This window comes from Drosophila hydei, unplaced genomic scaffold (genome assembly GCF_003285905.1).
Source record: "Drosophila hydei strain 15085-1641.00,03,60 unplaced genomic scaffold, DhydRS2 tig00000271-arrow-arrow-pilon, whole genome shotgun sequence".
In the NCBI taxonomy this organism is placed as follows: Eukaryota; Metazoa; Arthropoda; class Insecta; order Diptera; family Drosophilidae; genus Drosophila; species Drosophila hydei.
In genome coordinates this window covers 1,187,289-1,202,125 of record NW_022045701.1, presented here as the reverse complement: position 1 = coordinate 1,202,125, position 14,837 = coordinate 1,187,289, and the positions used below count along the sequence as shown (strand labels likewise).

At 35.6% G+C, this 14,837-nt stretch overlaps 2 protein-coding genes across 2 annotated transcripts in view; both read left to right on the top strand.

The window, feature by feature from the left end:
* Window positions 1-636: 636 nt before the first annotated feature.
* LOC115483018 (ran-binding protein 16-like) lies at window positions 637-9,046 on the top strand. Its single transcript, XM_030223724.1, has 4 exons — window positions 637-776; window positions 1,184-1,303; window positions 2,050-2,120; window positions 9,036-9,046. Exons 1-4 carry the CDS (start codon window positions 670-672, stop codon window positions 9,044-9,046), a joined length of 309 nt encoding a protein of 102 aa, XP_030079584.1. The 5' UTR covers window positions 637-669.
* A 460-nt stretch (window positions 9,047-9,506) lies between these two features.
* Window positions 9,507-14,837, top strand: part of LOC111599652 (ran-binding protein 16-like) — a 29,560-nt gene continuing 24,229 nt past the window's right edge. Inside the window, exons 1-3 of the mRNA XM_030223723.1 lie at window positions 9,507-9,652; window positions 10,060-10,179; window positions 10,926-10,996. Of these exons, the coding sequence (XP_030079583.1) occupies window positions 9,546-9,652; window positions 10,060-10,179; window positions 10,926-10,996 (298 nt within the window). The 5' untranslated portion in view covers window positions 9,507-9,545. The remainder of the gene's footprint in view (window positions 9,653-10,059; window positions 10,180-10,925; window positions 10,997-14,837) is intronic.

Here is a 14,837-nt window from a genome sequence, read left to right as displayed (position 1 = left end):
AATTGAGTGTGTTTATATGAATATATATGCGCTGAAAAGTATGCAGCATATATAGCCCAAAATCTGACACCCCCAGTAAATAACTTTTCATGTTTTATAAATGATTTATTGTCTCTGCATTTATATAACTATTTAACATGGATCTTCTTTTTTATGTAGCGGATGATTAAGCAAACCTATTGCTTAAGGATTAAATTGCAAATTGCTGCTTTTTCCGTCTGCCATCACAAATTTCAAAGTGTTCTAATTATTAATGACAAACAAGCAAATGTTGAACAGCTTCTGTGTGGGTATTGTATAAGGGGCCCCATTGTTTCAAAATTCACGAATGTAATGAGAATAATCTCAGTTTTTCATCTTTACTAAATATTAGTTTTTATATTCCCCAATTAACTAGTAAGTCATTTTTTGGTAATATATTACTTTTTTAAAGCTGTATATGCCAATGTGATGTAGTATGATTCGTATATGTCGTTGTCGACTAATGTCGGCTAGAGCATATTCTCACTTGTTTACCCATATATAATTTTGAATTATTAAGTTATTGTGTTTTGGAAAGCTAAAGCTTAAGTCTAGCAAACACTATTTTATTATATTGCAATTCATACATTTGTATATTTTATTCAATACTTTCAGGTAGTTGAGCTAAATTCCGAGTTGCTACAGAACATGATGTCCTCATTGTTAAACAATGTATTAGCTGAAGATTGTCGAAATCAATGGTCCATGTCTCGTCCATTATTGGTACTTATATTACTCTACGAAGACTATTATCGGTAAGGAAAACTTAGTCTTTTTCTTGTGGTTGACGTATGCAAACGTATTTTCTGCACCGTCTGTCAAGTTATTACTATGACCAGTGCGTTGGATAGTGTTATTGCTCACTGACAAGAAAAAGCCTCTTTCTTGGAACCAGGAGTTATCCCGCATTATTAACCCTAATGGTAGAGCCCTTCAATGTGCTCGAGCTGATCCATATCATTCATGTTCCTGCATCCAAGTCTCAAAATTTCCGCCACAAAACCTATTTGACTACAGGACTCTTTTCCAAGCATCTTTGCTGTTGCACATTTGCTCTACTATACACTCTACTATAAACACTTTTATTAACTGCGCAAAACAACTAATTTCATAAAAATGTGTTATTTGATAATAATAGAGTTTAACAACGATTTTGTTTTAGATCATTGAAAGAAAGCATTATACGTGGACAACCCGTTGAAAAGCAGCAGACAATGGCCCAGTGGTTTGAAGATTTGATGCTTGGTATTGGGCGCAATGTGTCTAGTAAAAATAAAGAAAAGTAAGAAGCGGAAGATAAATTTGTGTTTAATAATATTTGATTATTTTTTTATTTTGAACACTATTAAAAAATCAGCTTACCACCTCTCCTCTGTCAATTGTTTTGTGCTAACATATTTTTTATTGGTTAAATTGGGTTTTTTAAACTTTTGTCAATTTTAAGCGGTAAAAAATTACTGAAAGTAATCAATTAACGCTTCACTCAAGTACAAAAATGGCAATAACTTTGCATATTTCTCTTCTAATTAAACAGTATCGAAAATTCAATAATTAAAAAGTATCGAAAATTCAATAAATTTGCGTTGCCCTTAAGATTGCTGCGAAATAACCCATTAAGATAATTTAAATAATTGCAAGATCAAGCTATTCATTGCAAATGTTTCCGATTTTATTTTCGAATTTCTATGCGTATATACATATTCTTATGAGTATTTCAATGCGACAGGACGATTTATATTCTTATATTTGAATATTATTAAATTGAGTTAACTTAGCTTTTAGCTTGCGATTACAAAATAGAAGAGGGTAATGTGCGAATAATACGGTAGTGATACTTGGTAGTGACACTTGGATACTGGTCCAAGCAGTCTATATTCATAGGGAATATAAGTCCCACACGTACGGCTTACTCAAAAAGGTCAAAATATATTTGATTCCCAAGCTGGAGCTTATAAGACTTAACGTGTCCATACATTAGTCGATTTCGGGGAAATACTTGAATATTAAGAATGTTTTTTTAATTCATAGGTTTACACAGAATTTATCGACATTTCGCAGAGATGTAGCTAACCTACCAAAATCGACAACGTATTCAACAGGTATGTATAGAAGATGAATTAAAGAAAATTCAGTTTACACTAGAAATGAACAGAAAATATATATTCCCCAACGGTTATGTGTAAGTAGGAACAACAACAAAATCGATTGTCCCATGGCTGTCATTATAAACACTTTGATCTCAAAGACCAAAAGTGTTAGGGACTAAATCGGATTTTTAATTTTTAAGAATTTAGCCATATATATTTATTTAATTTTTACACACATTCGAATACCATATTTATATTCAAAAATGTTTGTTATTGGATTTCATATGTATATAAAATTAAAACTATAATATATTTTTATTATCGGGTTCCTGACTTGTCAGTTGAATCGAATCGAATATTTATGTTAAAAATTATATACGCATTACATGTGCGTATTATTATTTAGCAACAGGCTAAATTTATAGTTAGGGATCTGTCTATCCATATAAATACCATATACATTTATACACATTGTCTTGTCTGCCACAAATTTTTTGTCTGCAATAATCATTTAAAAAAAAAATAGTATAAAATTAAGGGCAATTTTGCACATACAGGCAAAAAGGGCCAAAGAGAGGTAAATTATGGAAGTTGGAACATAGATGGTAAGGTGCAAGTGGTTAGAAAACAAAGCTGACACATACATTAACGTAATTCATCGTGTTGCACCCTTCGCACCTCGTTAAAATAGCTTAATAATATTTGTATTGAAGCCCTGCAACCTTTCAATGTTGCCGATGCTAAGCCATTTAAATTATGAATAGGTTAAATGACTGTAAATATAAAAAGCAGCAGTTGGAGTGGTGTGAATGGCACATTCATTCACGCTATTTATCGTGTGGCACCCCTCGCACCTAGTTAAGATAGTTGTTCAGCCATGAACATACAGCATATTCAAGAAACGCACTTAACTACTTGAAGGGAGTGCAATAGGAATAGCACAAATTAAATGCTTAGATTCTAAAATTAGACATATGAACGCACTCAGCGCAGTCAGCGAAGTCAGCACTTGATAAGCTAAATTTAAGAGATGAAATACGCTTACATCAGAGTATAAGAACTCTAGCTCAGACGAATAAAGATTATTACACAACTGAACGCCAGCACAGTCAAGTGTATTCATATTGGTCCTTCGAGTACAATATACAAGGCTACGTTTTGTGATAAGTGTAAAAGTGAAGTGAAAAATTGTTTAAATAATTTTCTTTGGCTTACCAATTTAAGTTTTGAGTAGAGGCACAACACGATCAGCCAGGCGATCAAAACAAAAACACCTCCAATGGGTCAAGCCAAAGACTAAATCAAAAACAAATTTTCACAGAAAACAACACAAACAAAATGCTGTCGGCAAAAACTCTTGAGTTGCTAATAAAGCAATCAGAGATCTATGACAAGATCTGGCAGAGCATCACGAAGAAGGATGCGTTATCAGACATTGATAAATTGGCATAAGAGTTTACTGCCAATCATCTAATGCTGGTCAAAATCGGTGTCATTGATCATCAATATTTTAGGGATAAAATATATGATGGCGTAATGGAAAACATCAGGAACTACGAGGAGTCTCTGATAAAAGTCGAAGTTGCCGACCACGCCATAGACACCGACGAAACAGCATCCATCCAACCGAAGACATCCAAGGCACAACATTGGCAGCTCGAAATTTTAATACTACTTATATATTTTCTTAATTAATTTTTTTAACTTATATTTGTAACTAGTTTTTGATTAGATTCGCTGTTTTTTTCTTAATTTTTTATTAATATAATTAAATATAAGTTAATTTTAAATTCTAAGAAGCAACAAGGAAAATAGTAATAGGAATATCATAAGAAACAAAATCAAATATAAGCTTAGTGTACCGAACTTGTAGCTGCGCAGTGTAACCTGAAACAAAAAAAAAATAAGAAACAGTAAAACACAAACGCGCTGCAAAAATTCGCCGACTAGTTTTTAACCTCGATTTAAATATTCCACTTGCACTTATATATATATTTTTTTTAAATTTACCTTAACTTAATCACTAATTTTCTTTCTCTTACAAAATTATTGTTAGTGCGTGCTCCATCTTCGATGATGCCGAATTAATCCCTTTTGGTATCCCCTACTCGCGATTCGGCTGTTCATACGTTATTCCAAGATGTGCTCTGCTAACGGATCATACAAAGCGTGAGCTCACGTTGCGGAAAATGCTGCGATCTGGTTTTAACCTTTTCGAGTCAATTAATGATTACACGCACTTAGAATCTTTTTGTTCTGTCGTGGTTAATCGTGGTCGATTCGCGTACTTAGATGACTTTTTGCACTATCGTATTCGCGATCGATCCTTGCTCGGGCACCAGTTAAAATAAAAGATCCTGAGATTTATTTTTACATGTGATCAGGCTGATCCCAGGTTTGTAACTGCTTTATTCTTAAGATGATAGATAGCTAAGGTCCGAGTTGATGGCGGCAGCACTGCTGTATTGTAGCTGTTCTTGAGCGCAGCGAGAATTGTATAACAACTTTGTTGTTAATTTGTATTACGCTTTATAGAAAAACTACGAGGAATAAAGGTGCACTCAACATACCTTACTGTCGACGAATTTAAGAAGGCCAAAATGGTCGTTGTAAAAGTATAACAGCTTGATTTTGTACATGAAATTCGATTACTCAACGCTGGAAAGCCTCTGGATGAAAAGAGTAAATTGCAGGCACTCAAGCCCTTTTTATATGGAGAAGGAGTGTTACGTAAGGGAGGCCGTCTTCAAAATGCAATGTTGCCATACAACGTGAAACACCCCATCATAGTTGGAAAATCACAGTTTGTTTGAGTGGTAATAAACAACACTCACAAAGAAACCCTAAACGGCGTTCTAAAACTGATGAGAAAAAACTGGCTTCCATGGACTACACAATAGATGCAAACTACTCTCTATGGAAATGCACAAAATCGCTCAAAGGACAACCATTTAGACAGGTACCTGTCCGATGCCCCAGTGGCGAACTTGCTAAATGCGAATTGGAACAGGCTAACGCATTCGGATACCATCTAGAGGATCGTTTTACTCCGTTTAATTATGCTACGATTGAGCAGACCATGGAAACATATCTCAATTTGGAGACCCCATTGCAGATGTCCCTGCCTATTCAGCCTATAAGCATCGAAGAAATAACTGAAGCGATCCAACTATTGCCGAACATCAAAGCTCCTGGAATAGACAAGATTTGCAATGCTATGCAGAAGGCTTTGCCTACTAGAGCGCTGCTTTATATTAAACTAATTTTTAATGCCATCATCAGGCTCCAAGTGTTCCCAAGGCAATGGAAATGCGATCTTAAATCTAATATCTTACCGGATCACCAATTTGGAGTTCGGGAGAGACACGGCACAGTGGAACAAGTCCACTGATAGGTGAAACGCATCCTGCAGGCTTTTGGTGACTCAGAATACTCTAACGCTGTCTTTATTGACATGCAGCAAGCGTTTGACAAGGTGTGGTACGATGGATTGCTGTACAAAATAAAAAACCTTCTACCTGCCCCGTACTATGGCCTCTTAAAATCTTATCTAGAAGACCGTGAGTTTAAAGTCAAGGTAAAGGATATACTTTTGTCCACATATTCTATGAGAGCAGATGTGCCGCAGGGCAGTGTTCTTGGTCTCGCTGATTGGTGCATACGATGGAATCTAAAAGTCAACCCGCTGCCAATGCATACTCCCCCAATCCATCTGGCGGGAATAACACTACAGCAACCAGCACAGGCGAAATATCTTGGAATCACACTGGACAGGTGTCTCACCTTTGGGCCGCACCTCAAAGCTGCGGTGAAAAAATGTCGTCACAGACTGCAACAACTGCGATGGCTCAACAATAAAAGGAGCACCTTGCCACTGAGATGCAAAAGAGCTGTCTACGTGCAGTGTATCCTACCGATATGGCTCTATGGAGTGCAAATCTGGGGAATTGCTGCCAAATCCAATTACAAGCGGGTTCAGGTATTGCAGAACCGAGTACTACGACATATAACCAACCCTCCCTGGTATATACGCGGCTCAATACTCCACAGAGACCTCAAGCGAAGAGCAGATTGGAAGACACACAAGCAGCCTACTTACAAGAGGTCTAATCTCTGTCAGACCCCTAAGACGACTTAAACGGCAAGGCTTTGCCGCTTTCTTTTAATTCATCATTACTCATGGCATATGTCGCATTATATATATTATAGTATTAGTATTTGCAGGACGTTGTAATATGAAATTATGCCTCTTTTCTTAAATCCTAACATGATATAACACAGAATTATTTTTTTAAACTGAGAATACTCAGCTTACGAAACGGGCAAACTTGCTACACTATCTGAAGTAATCGACGATATTATATATAAAAGTTCAAGCTGTGGCGAAGTAGGGAAAGGGGCATGTTGATGTTTAAAGTGCTAGAAATTTAAAATTTGAAATATATATAAGCGTTGGCAACACTAGATCAGAACAGTTGAGATAGATCTAGTCGGCGATACTCTGAACACTGACCAATTAGTGTTTTTAAATAAATTCCAACATCGCATAAGCTTATAAACAAATTTCGACTAAAATAAGAGAACAACAGTCAGTGAGTAGCAAATCTGAACTCAACTGCTGCTTCGATAAGTACACACATATGGAATGTATTTAGCATTAATATGTATGCATTACAGTTTTCCGGTTGCTCGGGCACCAGTTAAAATAAAAGATCCTGAGATTTATTTTTACATGTGATCAGGCTGATCCCAGGTTTGTAACTGCTTTATTCTTAAGATGATAGATAGCTAAGGTCCGAGTTGATGGCGGCAGCACTGCTGTATTGTAGCTGTTCTTGAGCGCAGCGAGAATTGTATAACAACTTTGTTGTTAATTTGTATTACGCTTTATAGAAAAACTACGAGGAATAAAGGTGCACTCAACATACCTTACTGTCGACGAATTTAAGAAGGCCAAAATGGTCGTTGTAAAAGTATAACAGCTTGATTTTGTACATGAAATTCGATCACTCAACGCTGGAAAGCCTCTGGATGAAAAGAGTAAATTGCAGGCACTCAAGCCCTTTTTATATGGAGAAGGAGTGTTACGTAAGGGAGGCCGTCTTCAAAATGCAATGTTGCCATACAACGTGAAACACCCCATCATAGTTGGAAATCACAGTTTGTTTGAGTGGTAATAAACAACACTCACAAAGAAACCCTAAACGGCGTTCTAAAACTGATGAGAAAAGGAGAAACCAGAGGCAGCAATTGCTAGCTGTCACATTTTCTGGTCCCGCAGAATGTTCAGGCATAAACATACGACATATTTAAGAATTCTAAGCATGCCGTCTACGCACTCAATGACTAGCAGGGAGTGCAATGGGAATAGATCAAATTACATGTTTAGAATCTAAAATTAGACATACCAACGTTGAGTCTTACACACTCAGCACTTGATAAACTAGTTTTAATGGGTGAAATACGCATGAGTCAGATTATAATAACTCTAGCTCAAACGAATAAAGATCATTACATAACTGAACAACACGACAATCAAGTATATTTACATTGGTCCTTCGAATATAACCTACAAGGCTATGTTTTGTGTTAAGACTAAAATTGAAATTATAAATTGTTTAAATAATTTTCTTTGGATTACCAATTAAAGCTGTGAGTATAGGCACAGCACAATTAACCAGGCATTCAAAAAAAAAACGCCTCCAACGCCCAAAGCCAAAAATTAAACTAAGAACAAATGTACAGAAACAACACAAACAAAATGATGCCGGCAAAAACTCTTGAGTTGCTCAAAAAGTAATCACAGATCTATGACAAGATCCGAAAGAGCATCACGAACAAGGATGCTTTATCAGTCATTGCTAAATTGCCAGAAAAGTTCACTACCAATCACCTAACGCGTATCAAAATCGGTGTCGTTGACCATCAATATTTTAGGGAGAAAATATATGATGGCATAATGGAAACCATCAGGAAAGTCGAAGTTGCCGAACCAAAGACATCCGGGGCAAAGCACAAGCAGCAGGAAATAATATTTTCCCAAAGAAGCTCGTGCCCAATGGATGTGATTGTAGACCTTGTGGACAGACGAGCTCTCAACACATGCAAGAAGTGTGTGCGAATCTGGAGCTCAGCAACAAGGAAGAAATCCGTGACTATAAAGACCAGTTGATTTTACTGTGGAACAAAGTCCAGCCAACGCTCACGGACTTAGAGACGAAATATGAGAAATTTGCTCTTGAGATGGAAAAGCTGGAATGCAATGTCACAAGAAATCACAAGAAATACTCACAAGAAATCGAAGCATAAGAGTGGGTGACTTGCAAAATACAAAAGAAGATGCTCCAGAGCTACCGAAAGTGAATCTTCCGCACTTTAATTTAAGTCCCAACTTTCTTCGAACTATTCTCCGAGCTGATTCACAACAGGAAAGATATCAGCGACAGGAAGCTGAGCTACCTAAAATCATGCCTCAAAGGAGAAGCCAAAATGGTCATAGGCCATTTATTAATTGGCTCGTCTAGCTACAATTCAGCGTGAGAACTTATATTCAAGCGCTACGAAAATAAGCGCAAAATATTTGCTATTTGAGAACAACAGTCAGTGAGTAGCAAATCTGAACTCAACTGCTGCTTCGACAAGTACACACATATGGAATGTATTTAGCATTAATATGTATGCATTACAGTTTTCCGGTCAATGAATAGAAAAATTATTTATCAACGTATTTTGATAACATTTTGGAAGCAGATGTACATCGCCGGCGTTAATTGAGTGTGTTTATATGAATATATATGCGCTGAAAAGTATGCAGCATATATAGCCCAAAATCTGACACCCCCAGTAAATAACTTTTCATGTTTTATAAATGATTTATTGTCTCTGCATTTATATAACTATTTAACATGGATCTTCTTTTTTATGTAGCGGATGATTAAGCAAACCTATTGCTTAAGGATTAAATTGCAAATTGCTGCTTTTTCCGTCTGCCATCACAAATTTCAAAGTGTTCTAATTATTAATGACAAACAAGCAAATGTTGAACAGCTTCTGTGTGGGTATTGTATAAGGGGCCCCATTGTTTCAAAATTCACGAATGTAATGAGAATAATCTCAGTTTTTCATCTTTACTAAACATTAGTTTTTATATTCCCCAATTAACTAGTAAGTCATTTTTTGGTAATATATTACTTTTTTAAAGCTGTATATGCCAATGTGATGTAGTATGATTCGTATATGTCGTTGTCGACTAATGTCGGCTAGAGCATATTCTCACTTGTTTACCCATATATAATTTTGAATTATTAAGTTATTGTGTTTTGGAAAGCTAAAGCTTAAGTCTAGCAAACACTATTTTATTATATTGCAATTCATACATTTGTATATTTTATTCAATACTTTCAGGTAGTTGAGCTAAATTCCGAGTTGCTACAGAACATGATGTCCTCATTGTTAAACAATGTATTAGCTGAAGATTGTCGAAATCAATGGTCCATGTCTCGTCCATTATTGGTACTTATATTACTCTACGAAGACTATTATCGGTAAGGAAAACTTAGTCTTTTTCTTGTGGTTGACGTATGCAAACGTATTTTCTGCACCGTCTGTCAAGTTATTACTATGACCAGTGCGTTGGATAGTGTTATTGCTCACTGACAAGAAAAAGCCTCTTTCTTGGAACCAGGAGTTATCCCGCATTATTAACCCTAATGGTAGAGCCCTTCAATGTGCTCGAGCTGATCCATATCATTCATGTTCCTGCATCCAAGTCTCAAAATTTCCGCCACAAAACCTATTTGACTACAGGACTCTTTTCCAAGCATCTTTGCTGTTGCACATTTGCTCTACTATACACTGTACTATAAACACTTTTATTAATTCCGCAAAACAACTAATTTCATAAAAATGTGTTATTTGATAATAATAGAGTTTAACAACGATTTTGTTTTAGATCATTGAAAGAAAGCATTATACGTGGACAACCCGTTGAAAAGCAGCAGACAATGGCCCAGTGGTTTGAAGATTTGATGCTTGGTATTGGGCGCAATGTGTCTAGTAAAAATAAAGAAAAGTAAGAAGCGGAAGATAAATTTGTGTTTAATAATATTTGATTATTTTTTTATTTTGAACACTATTAAAAAATCAGCTTACCACCTCTCCTCTGTCAATTGTTTTGTGCTAACATATTTTTTATTGGTTAAATTGGGTTTTTTAAACTTTTGTCAATTTTAAGCGGTAAAAAATTACTGAAAGTAATCAATTAACGCTTCACTCAAGTACAAAAATGGCAATAACTTTGCATATTTCTCTTCTAATTAAACAGTATCGAAAATTCAATAATTAAAAAGTATCGAAAATTCAATAAATTTGCGTTGCCCTTAAGATTGCTGCGAAATAACCCATTAAGATAATTTAAATAATTGCAAGATCAAGCTATTCATTGCAAATGTTTCCGATTTTATTTTCGAATTTCTATGCGTATATACATATTCTTATGAGTATTTCAATGCGACAGGACGATTTATATTCTTATATTTGAATATTATTAAATTGAGTTAACTTAGCTTTTAGCTTGCGATTACAAAATAGAAGAGGGTAATGTGCGAATAATACGGTAGTGATACTTGGTAGTGACACTTGGATACTGGTCCAAGCAGTCTATATTCATAGGGAATATAAGTCCCACACGTACGGCTTACTCAAAAAGGTCAAAATATATTTGATTCCCAAGCTGGAGCTTATAAGACTTAACGTGTCCATACATTAGTCGATTTCGGGGAAATACTTGAATATTAAGAATGTTTTTTTAATTCATAGGTTTACACAGAATTTATCGACATTTCGCAGAGATGTAGCTAACCTACCAAAATCGACAACGTATTCAACAGGTATGTATAGAAGATGAATTAAAGAAAATTCAGTTTACACTAGAAATGAACAGAAAATATATATTCCCCAACGGTTATGTGTAAGTAGGAACAACAACAAAATCGATTGTCCCATGGCTGTCATTATAAACACTTTGATCTCAAAGACCAAAAGTGTTAGGGACTAAATCGGATTTTTAATTTTTAAGAATTTAGCCATATATATTTATTTAATTTTTACACACATTCGAATACCATATTTATATTCAAAAATGTTTGTTATTGGATTTCATATGTATATAAAATTAAAACTATAATATATTTTTATTATCGGGTTCCTGACTTGTCAGTTGAATCGAATCGAATATTTATGTTAAAAATTATATACGCATTACATGTGCGTATTATTATTTAGCAACAGGCTAAATTTATAGTTAGGGATCTGTCTATCCATATAAATACCATATACATTTATACACATTGTCTTGTCTGCCACAAATTTTTTGTCTGCAATAATCATTTAAAAAAAAAAATAGTATAAAATTAAGGGCAATTTTGCACATACAGGCAAAAAGGGCCAAAGAGAGGTAAATTATGGAAGTTGGAACATAGATGGTAAGGTGCAAGTGGTTAGAAAACAAAGCTGACACATACATTAACGTAATTCATCGTGTTGCACCCTTCGCACCTCGTTAAAATAGCTTAATAATATTTGTATTGAAGCCCTGCAACCTTTCAATGTTGCCGATGCTAAGCCATTTAAATTATGAATAGGTTAAATGACTGTAAATATAAAAAGCAGCAGTTGGAGTGGTGTGAATGGCACATTCATTCACGCTATTTATCGTGTGGCACCCCTCGCACCTAGTTAAGATAGTTGTTCAGCCATGAACATACAGCATATTCAAGAAACGCACTTAACTACTTGAAGGGAGTGCAATAGGAATAGCACAAATTAAATGCTTAGATTCTAAAATTAGACATATGAACGCACTCAGCGCAGTCAGCGAAGTCAGCACTTGATAAGCTAAATTTAAGAGATGAAATACGCTTACATCAGTGTATAAGAACTCTACCTCAGACGAATAAAGATTATTACACAACTGAACGCCAGCACAGTCAAGTGTATTCATATTGGTCCTTCGAGTACAATATACAAGGCTACGTTTTGTGATAAGTGTAAAAGTGAAGTGAAAAATTGTTTAAATAATTTTCTTTGGCTTACCAATTTAAGTTTTGAGTAGAGGCACAACACGATCAGCCAGGCGATCAAAACAAAAACACCTCCAATGGGTCAAGCCAAAGACTAAATCAAAAACAAATTTTCACAGAAAACAACACAAACAAAATGCTGTCGGCAAAAACTCTTGAGTTGCTAATAAAGCAATCAGAGATCTATGACAAGATCTGGCAGAGCATCACGAAGAAGGATGCGTTATCAGACATTGATAAATTGGCATAAGAGTTTACTGCCAATCATCTAATGCTGGTCAAAATCGGTGTCATTGATCATCAATATTTTAGGGATAAAATATATGATGGCGTAATGGAAAACATCAGGAACTACGAGGAGTCTCTGATAAAAGTCGAAGTTGCCGACCACGCCATAGACACCGACGAAACAGCATCCATCCAACCGAAGACATCCAAGGCACAACATTGGCAGCTCGAAATTTTAATACTACTTATATATTTTCTTAATTAATTTTTTTAACTTATATTTGTAACTAGTTTTTGATTAGATTCGCTGTTTTTTTCTTAATTTTTTATTAATATAATTAAATATAAGTTAATTTTAAATTCTAAGAAGCAACAAGGAAAATAGTAATAGGAATATCATAAGAAACAAAATCAAATATAAGCTTAGTGTACCGAACTTGTAGCTGCGCAGTGTAACCTGAAACAAAAAAAAAATAAGAAACAGTAAAACACAAACGCGCTGCAAAAATTCGCCGACTAGTTTTTAACCTCGATTTAAATATTCCACTTGCACTTATATATATATTTTTTTTAAATTTACCTTAACTTAATCACTAATTTTCTTTCTCTTACAAAATTATTGTTAGTGCGTGCTCCATCTTCGATGATGCCGAATTAATCCCTTTTGGTATCCCCTACTCGCGATTCGGCTGTTCATACGTTATTCCAAGATGTGCTCTGCTAACGGATCATACAAAGCGTGAGCTCACATTGCGGAAAATGCTGCGATCTGGTTTTAACCTTTTCGAGTCAATTAATGATTACACGCACTTAGAATCTTTTTGTTCTGTCGTGGTTAATCGTGGTCGATTCGCGTACTTAGATGACTTTTTGCACTATCGTATTCGCGATCGATCCTTGCTCGGGCACCAGTTAAAATAAAAGATCCTGAGATTTATTTTTACATGTGATCAGGCTGATCCCAGGTTTGTAACTGCTTTATTCTTAAGATGATAGATAGCTAAGGTCCGAGTTGATGGCGGCAGCACTGCTGTATTGTAGCTGTTCTTGAGCGCAGCGAGAATTGTATAACAACTTTGTTGTTAATTTGTATTACGCTTTATAGAAAAACTACGAGGAATAAAGGTGCACTCAACATACCTTACTGTCGACGAATTTAAGAAGGCCAAAATGGTCGTTGTAAAAGTATAACAGCTTGATTTTGTACATGAAATTCGATTACTCAACGCTGGAAAGCCTCTGGATGAAAAGAGTAAATTGCAGGCACTCAAGCCCTTTTTATATGGAGAAGGAGTGTTACGTAAGGGAGGCCGTCTTCAAAATGCAATGTTGCCATACAACGTGAAACACCCCATCATAGTTGGAAAATCACAGTTTGTTTGAGTGGTAATAAACAACACTCACAAAGAAACCCTAAACGGCGTTCTAAAACTGATGAGAAAAGGAGAAACCAGAGGCAGCAATTGCTAGCTGTCACATTTTCTGGTCCCGCAGAATGTTCAGGCATAAACATACGACATATTTAAGAATTCTAAGCATGCCGTCTACGCACTCAATGACTAGCAGGGAGTGCAATGGGAATAGATCAAATTACATGTTTAGAATCTAAAATTAGACATACCAACGTTGAGTCTTACACACTCAGCACTTGATAAACTAGTTTTAATGGGTGAAATACGCATGAGTCAGATTATAACAACTCTAGCTCAAACGAATAAAGATCATTACATAACTGAACAACACGACAATCAAGTATATTTACATTGGTCCTTCGAATATAACCTACAAGGCTATGTTTTGTGTTAAGACTAAAATTGAAATTATAAATTGTTTAAATAATTTTCTTTGGATTACCAATTAAAGCTATGAGTATAGGCACAGCACAATTAACCAGGCATTCAAAAAAAAAAAAAACGCCTCCAACGCCCAAAGCCAAAAATTAAACTAAGAACAAATGTACAGAAACAACACAAACAAAATGATGCCGGCAAAAACTCTTGAGTTGCTCAAAAAGTAATCACAGATCTATGACAAGATCCGAAAGAGCATCACGAACAAGGATGCTTTATCAGTCATTGCTAAATTGCCAGAAAAGTTCACTACCAATCACCTAACGCGTATCAAAATCGGTGTCGTTGACCATCAATATTTTAGGGAGAAAATATATGATGGCATAATGGAAACCATCAGGAAAGTCGAAGTTGCCGAACCAAAGACATCCGGGGCAAAGCACAAGCAGCAGGAAATAATATTTTCCCAAAGAAGCTCGTGCCCAATGGATGTGATTGTAGACCTTGTGGACAGACGAGCTCTCAACACATGCAAGAAGTGTGTGCGAATCTGGAGCTCAGCAACAAGGAAGAAATCCGTGACTATAAAGACCAGTTGATTTTACTGTGGAACAAAGTCCAGCCAACGCTCA

Excerpts from the sequence above, each read along its gene's own strand:
- LOC115483018 (XM_030223724.1), top strand. The coding sequence starts at position 670 with ATGATGTCCTCATTGTTAAACAATGTATTAGCTGAAGATTGTCGAAAT. Across the intron at positions 777-1,183 it reads CTCTACGAAGACTATTATCG|ATCATTGAAAGAAAGCATTA; the intron begins GTAAGGAAAACT and ends ATTTTGTTTTAG. Across the intron at positions 1,304-2,049 it reads TCTAGTAAAAATAAAGAAAA|GTTTACACAGAATTTATCGA; the intron begins GTAAGAAGCGGA and ends TTTAATTCATAG.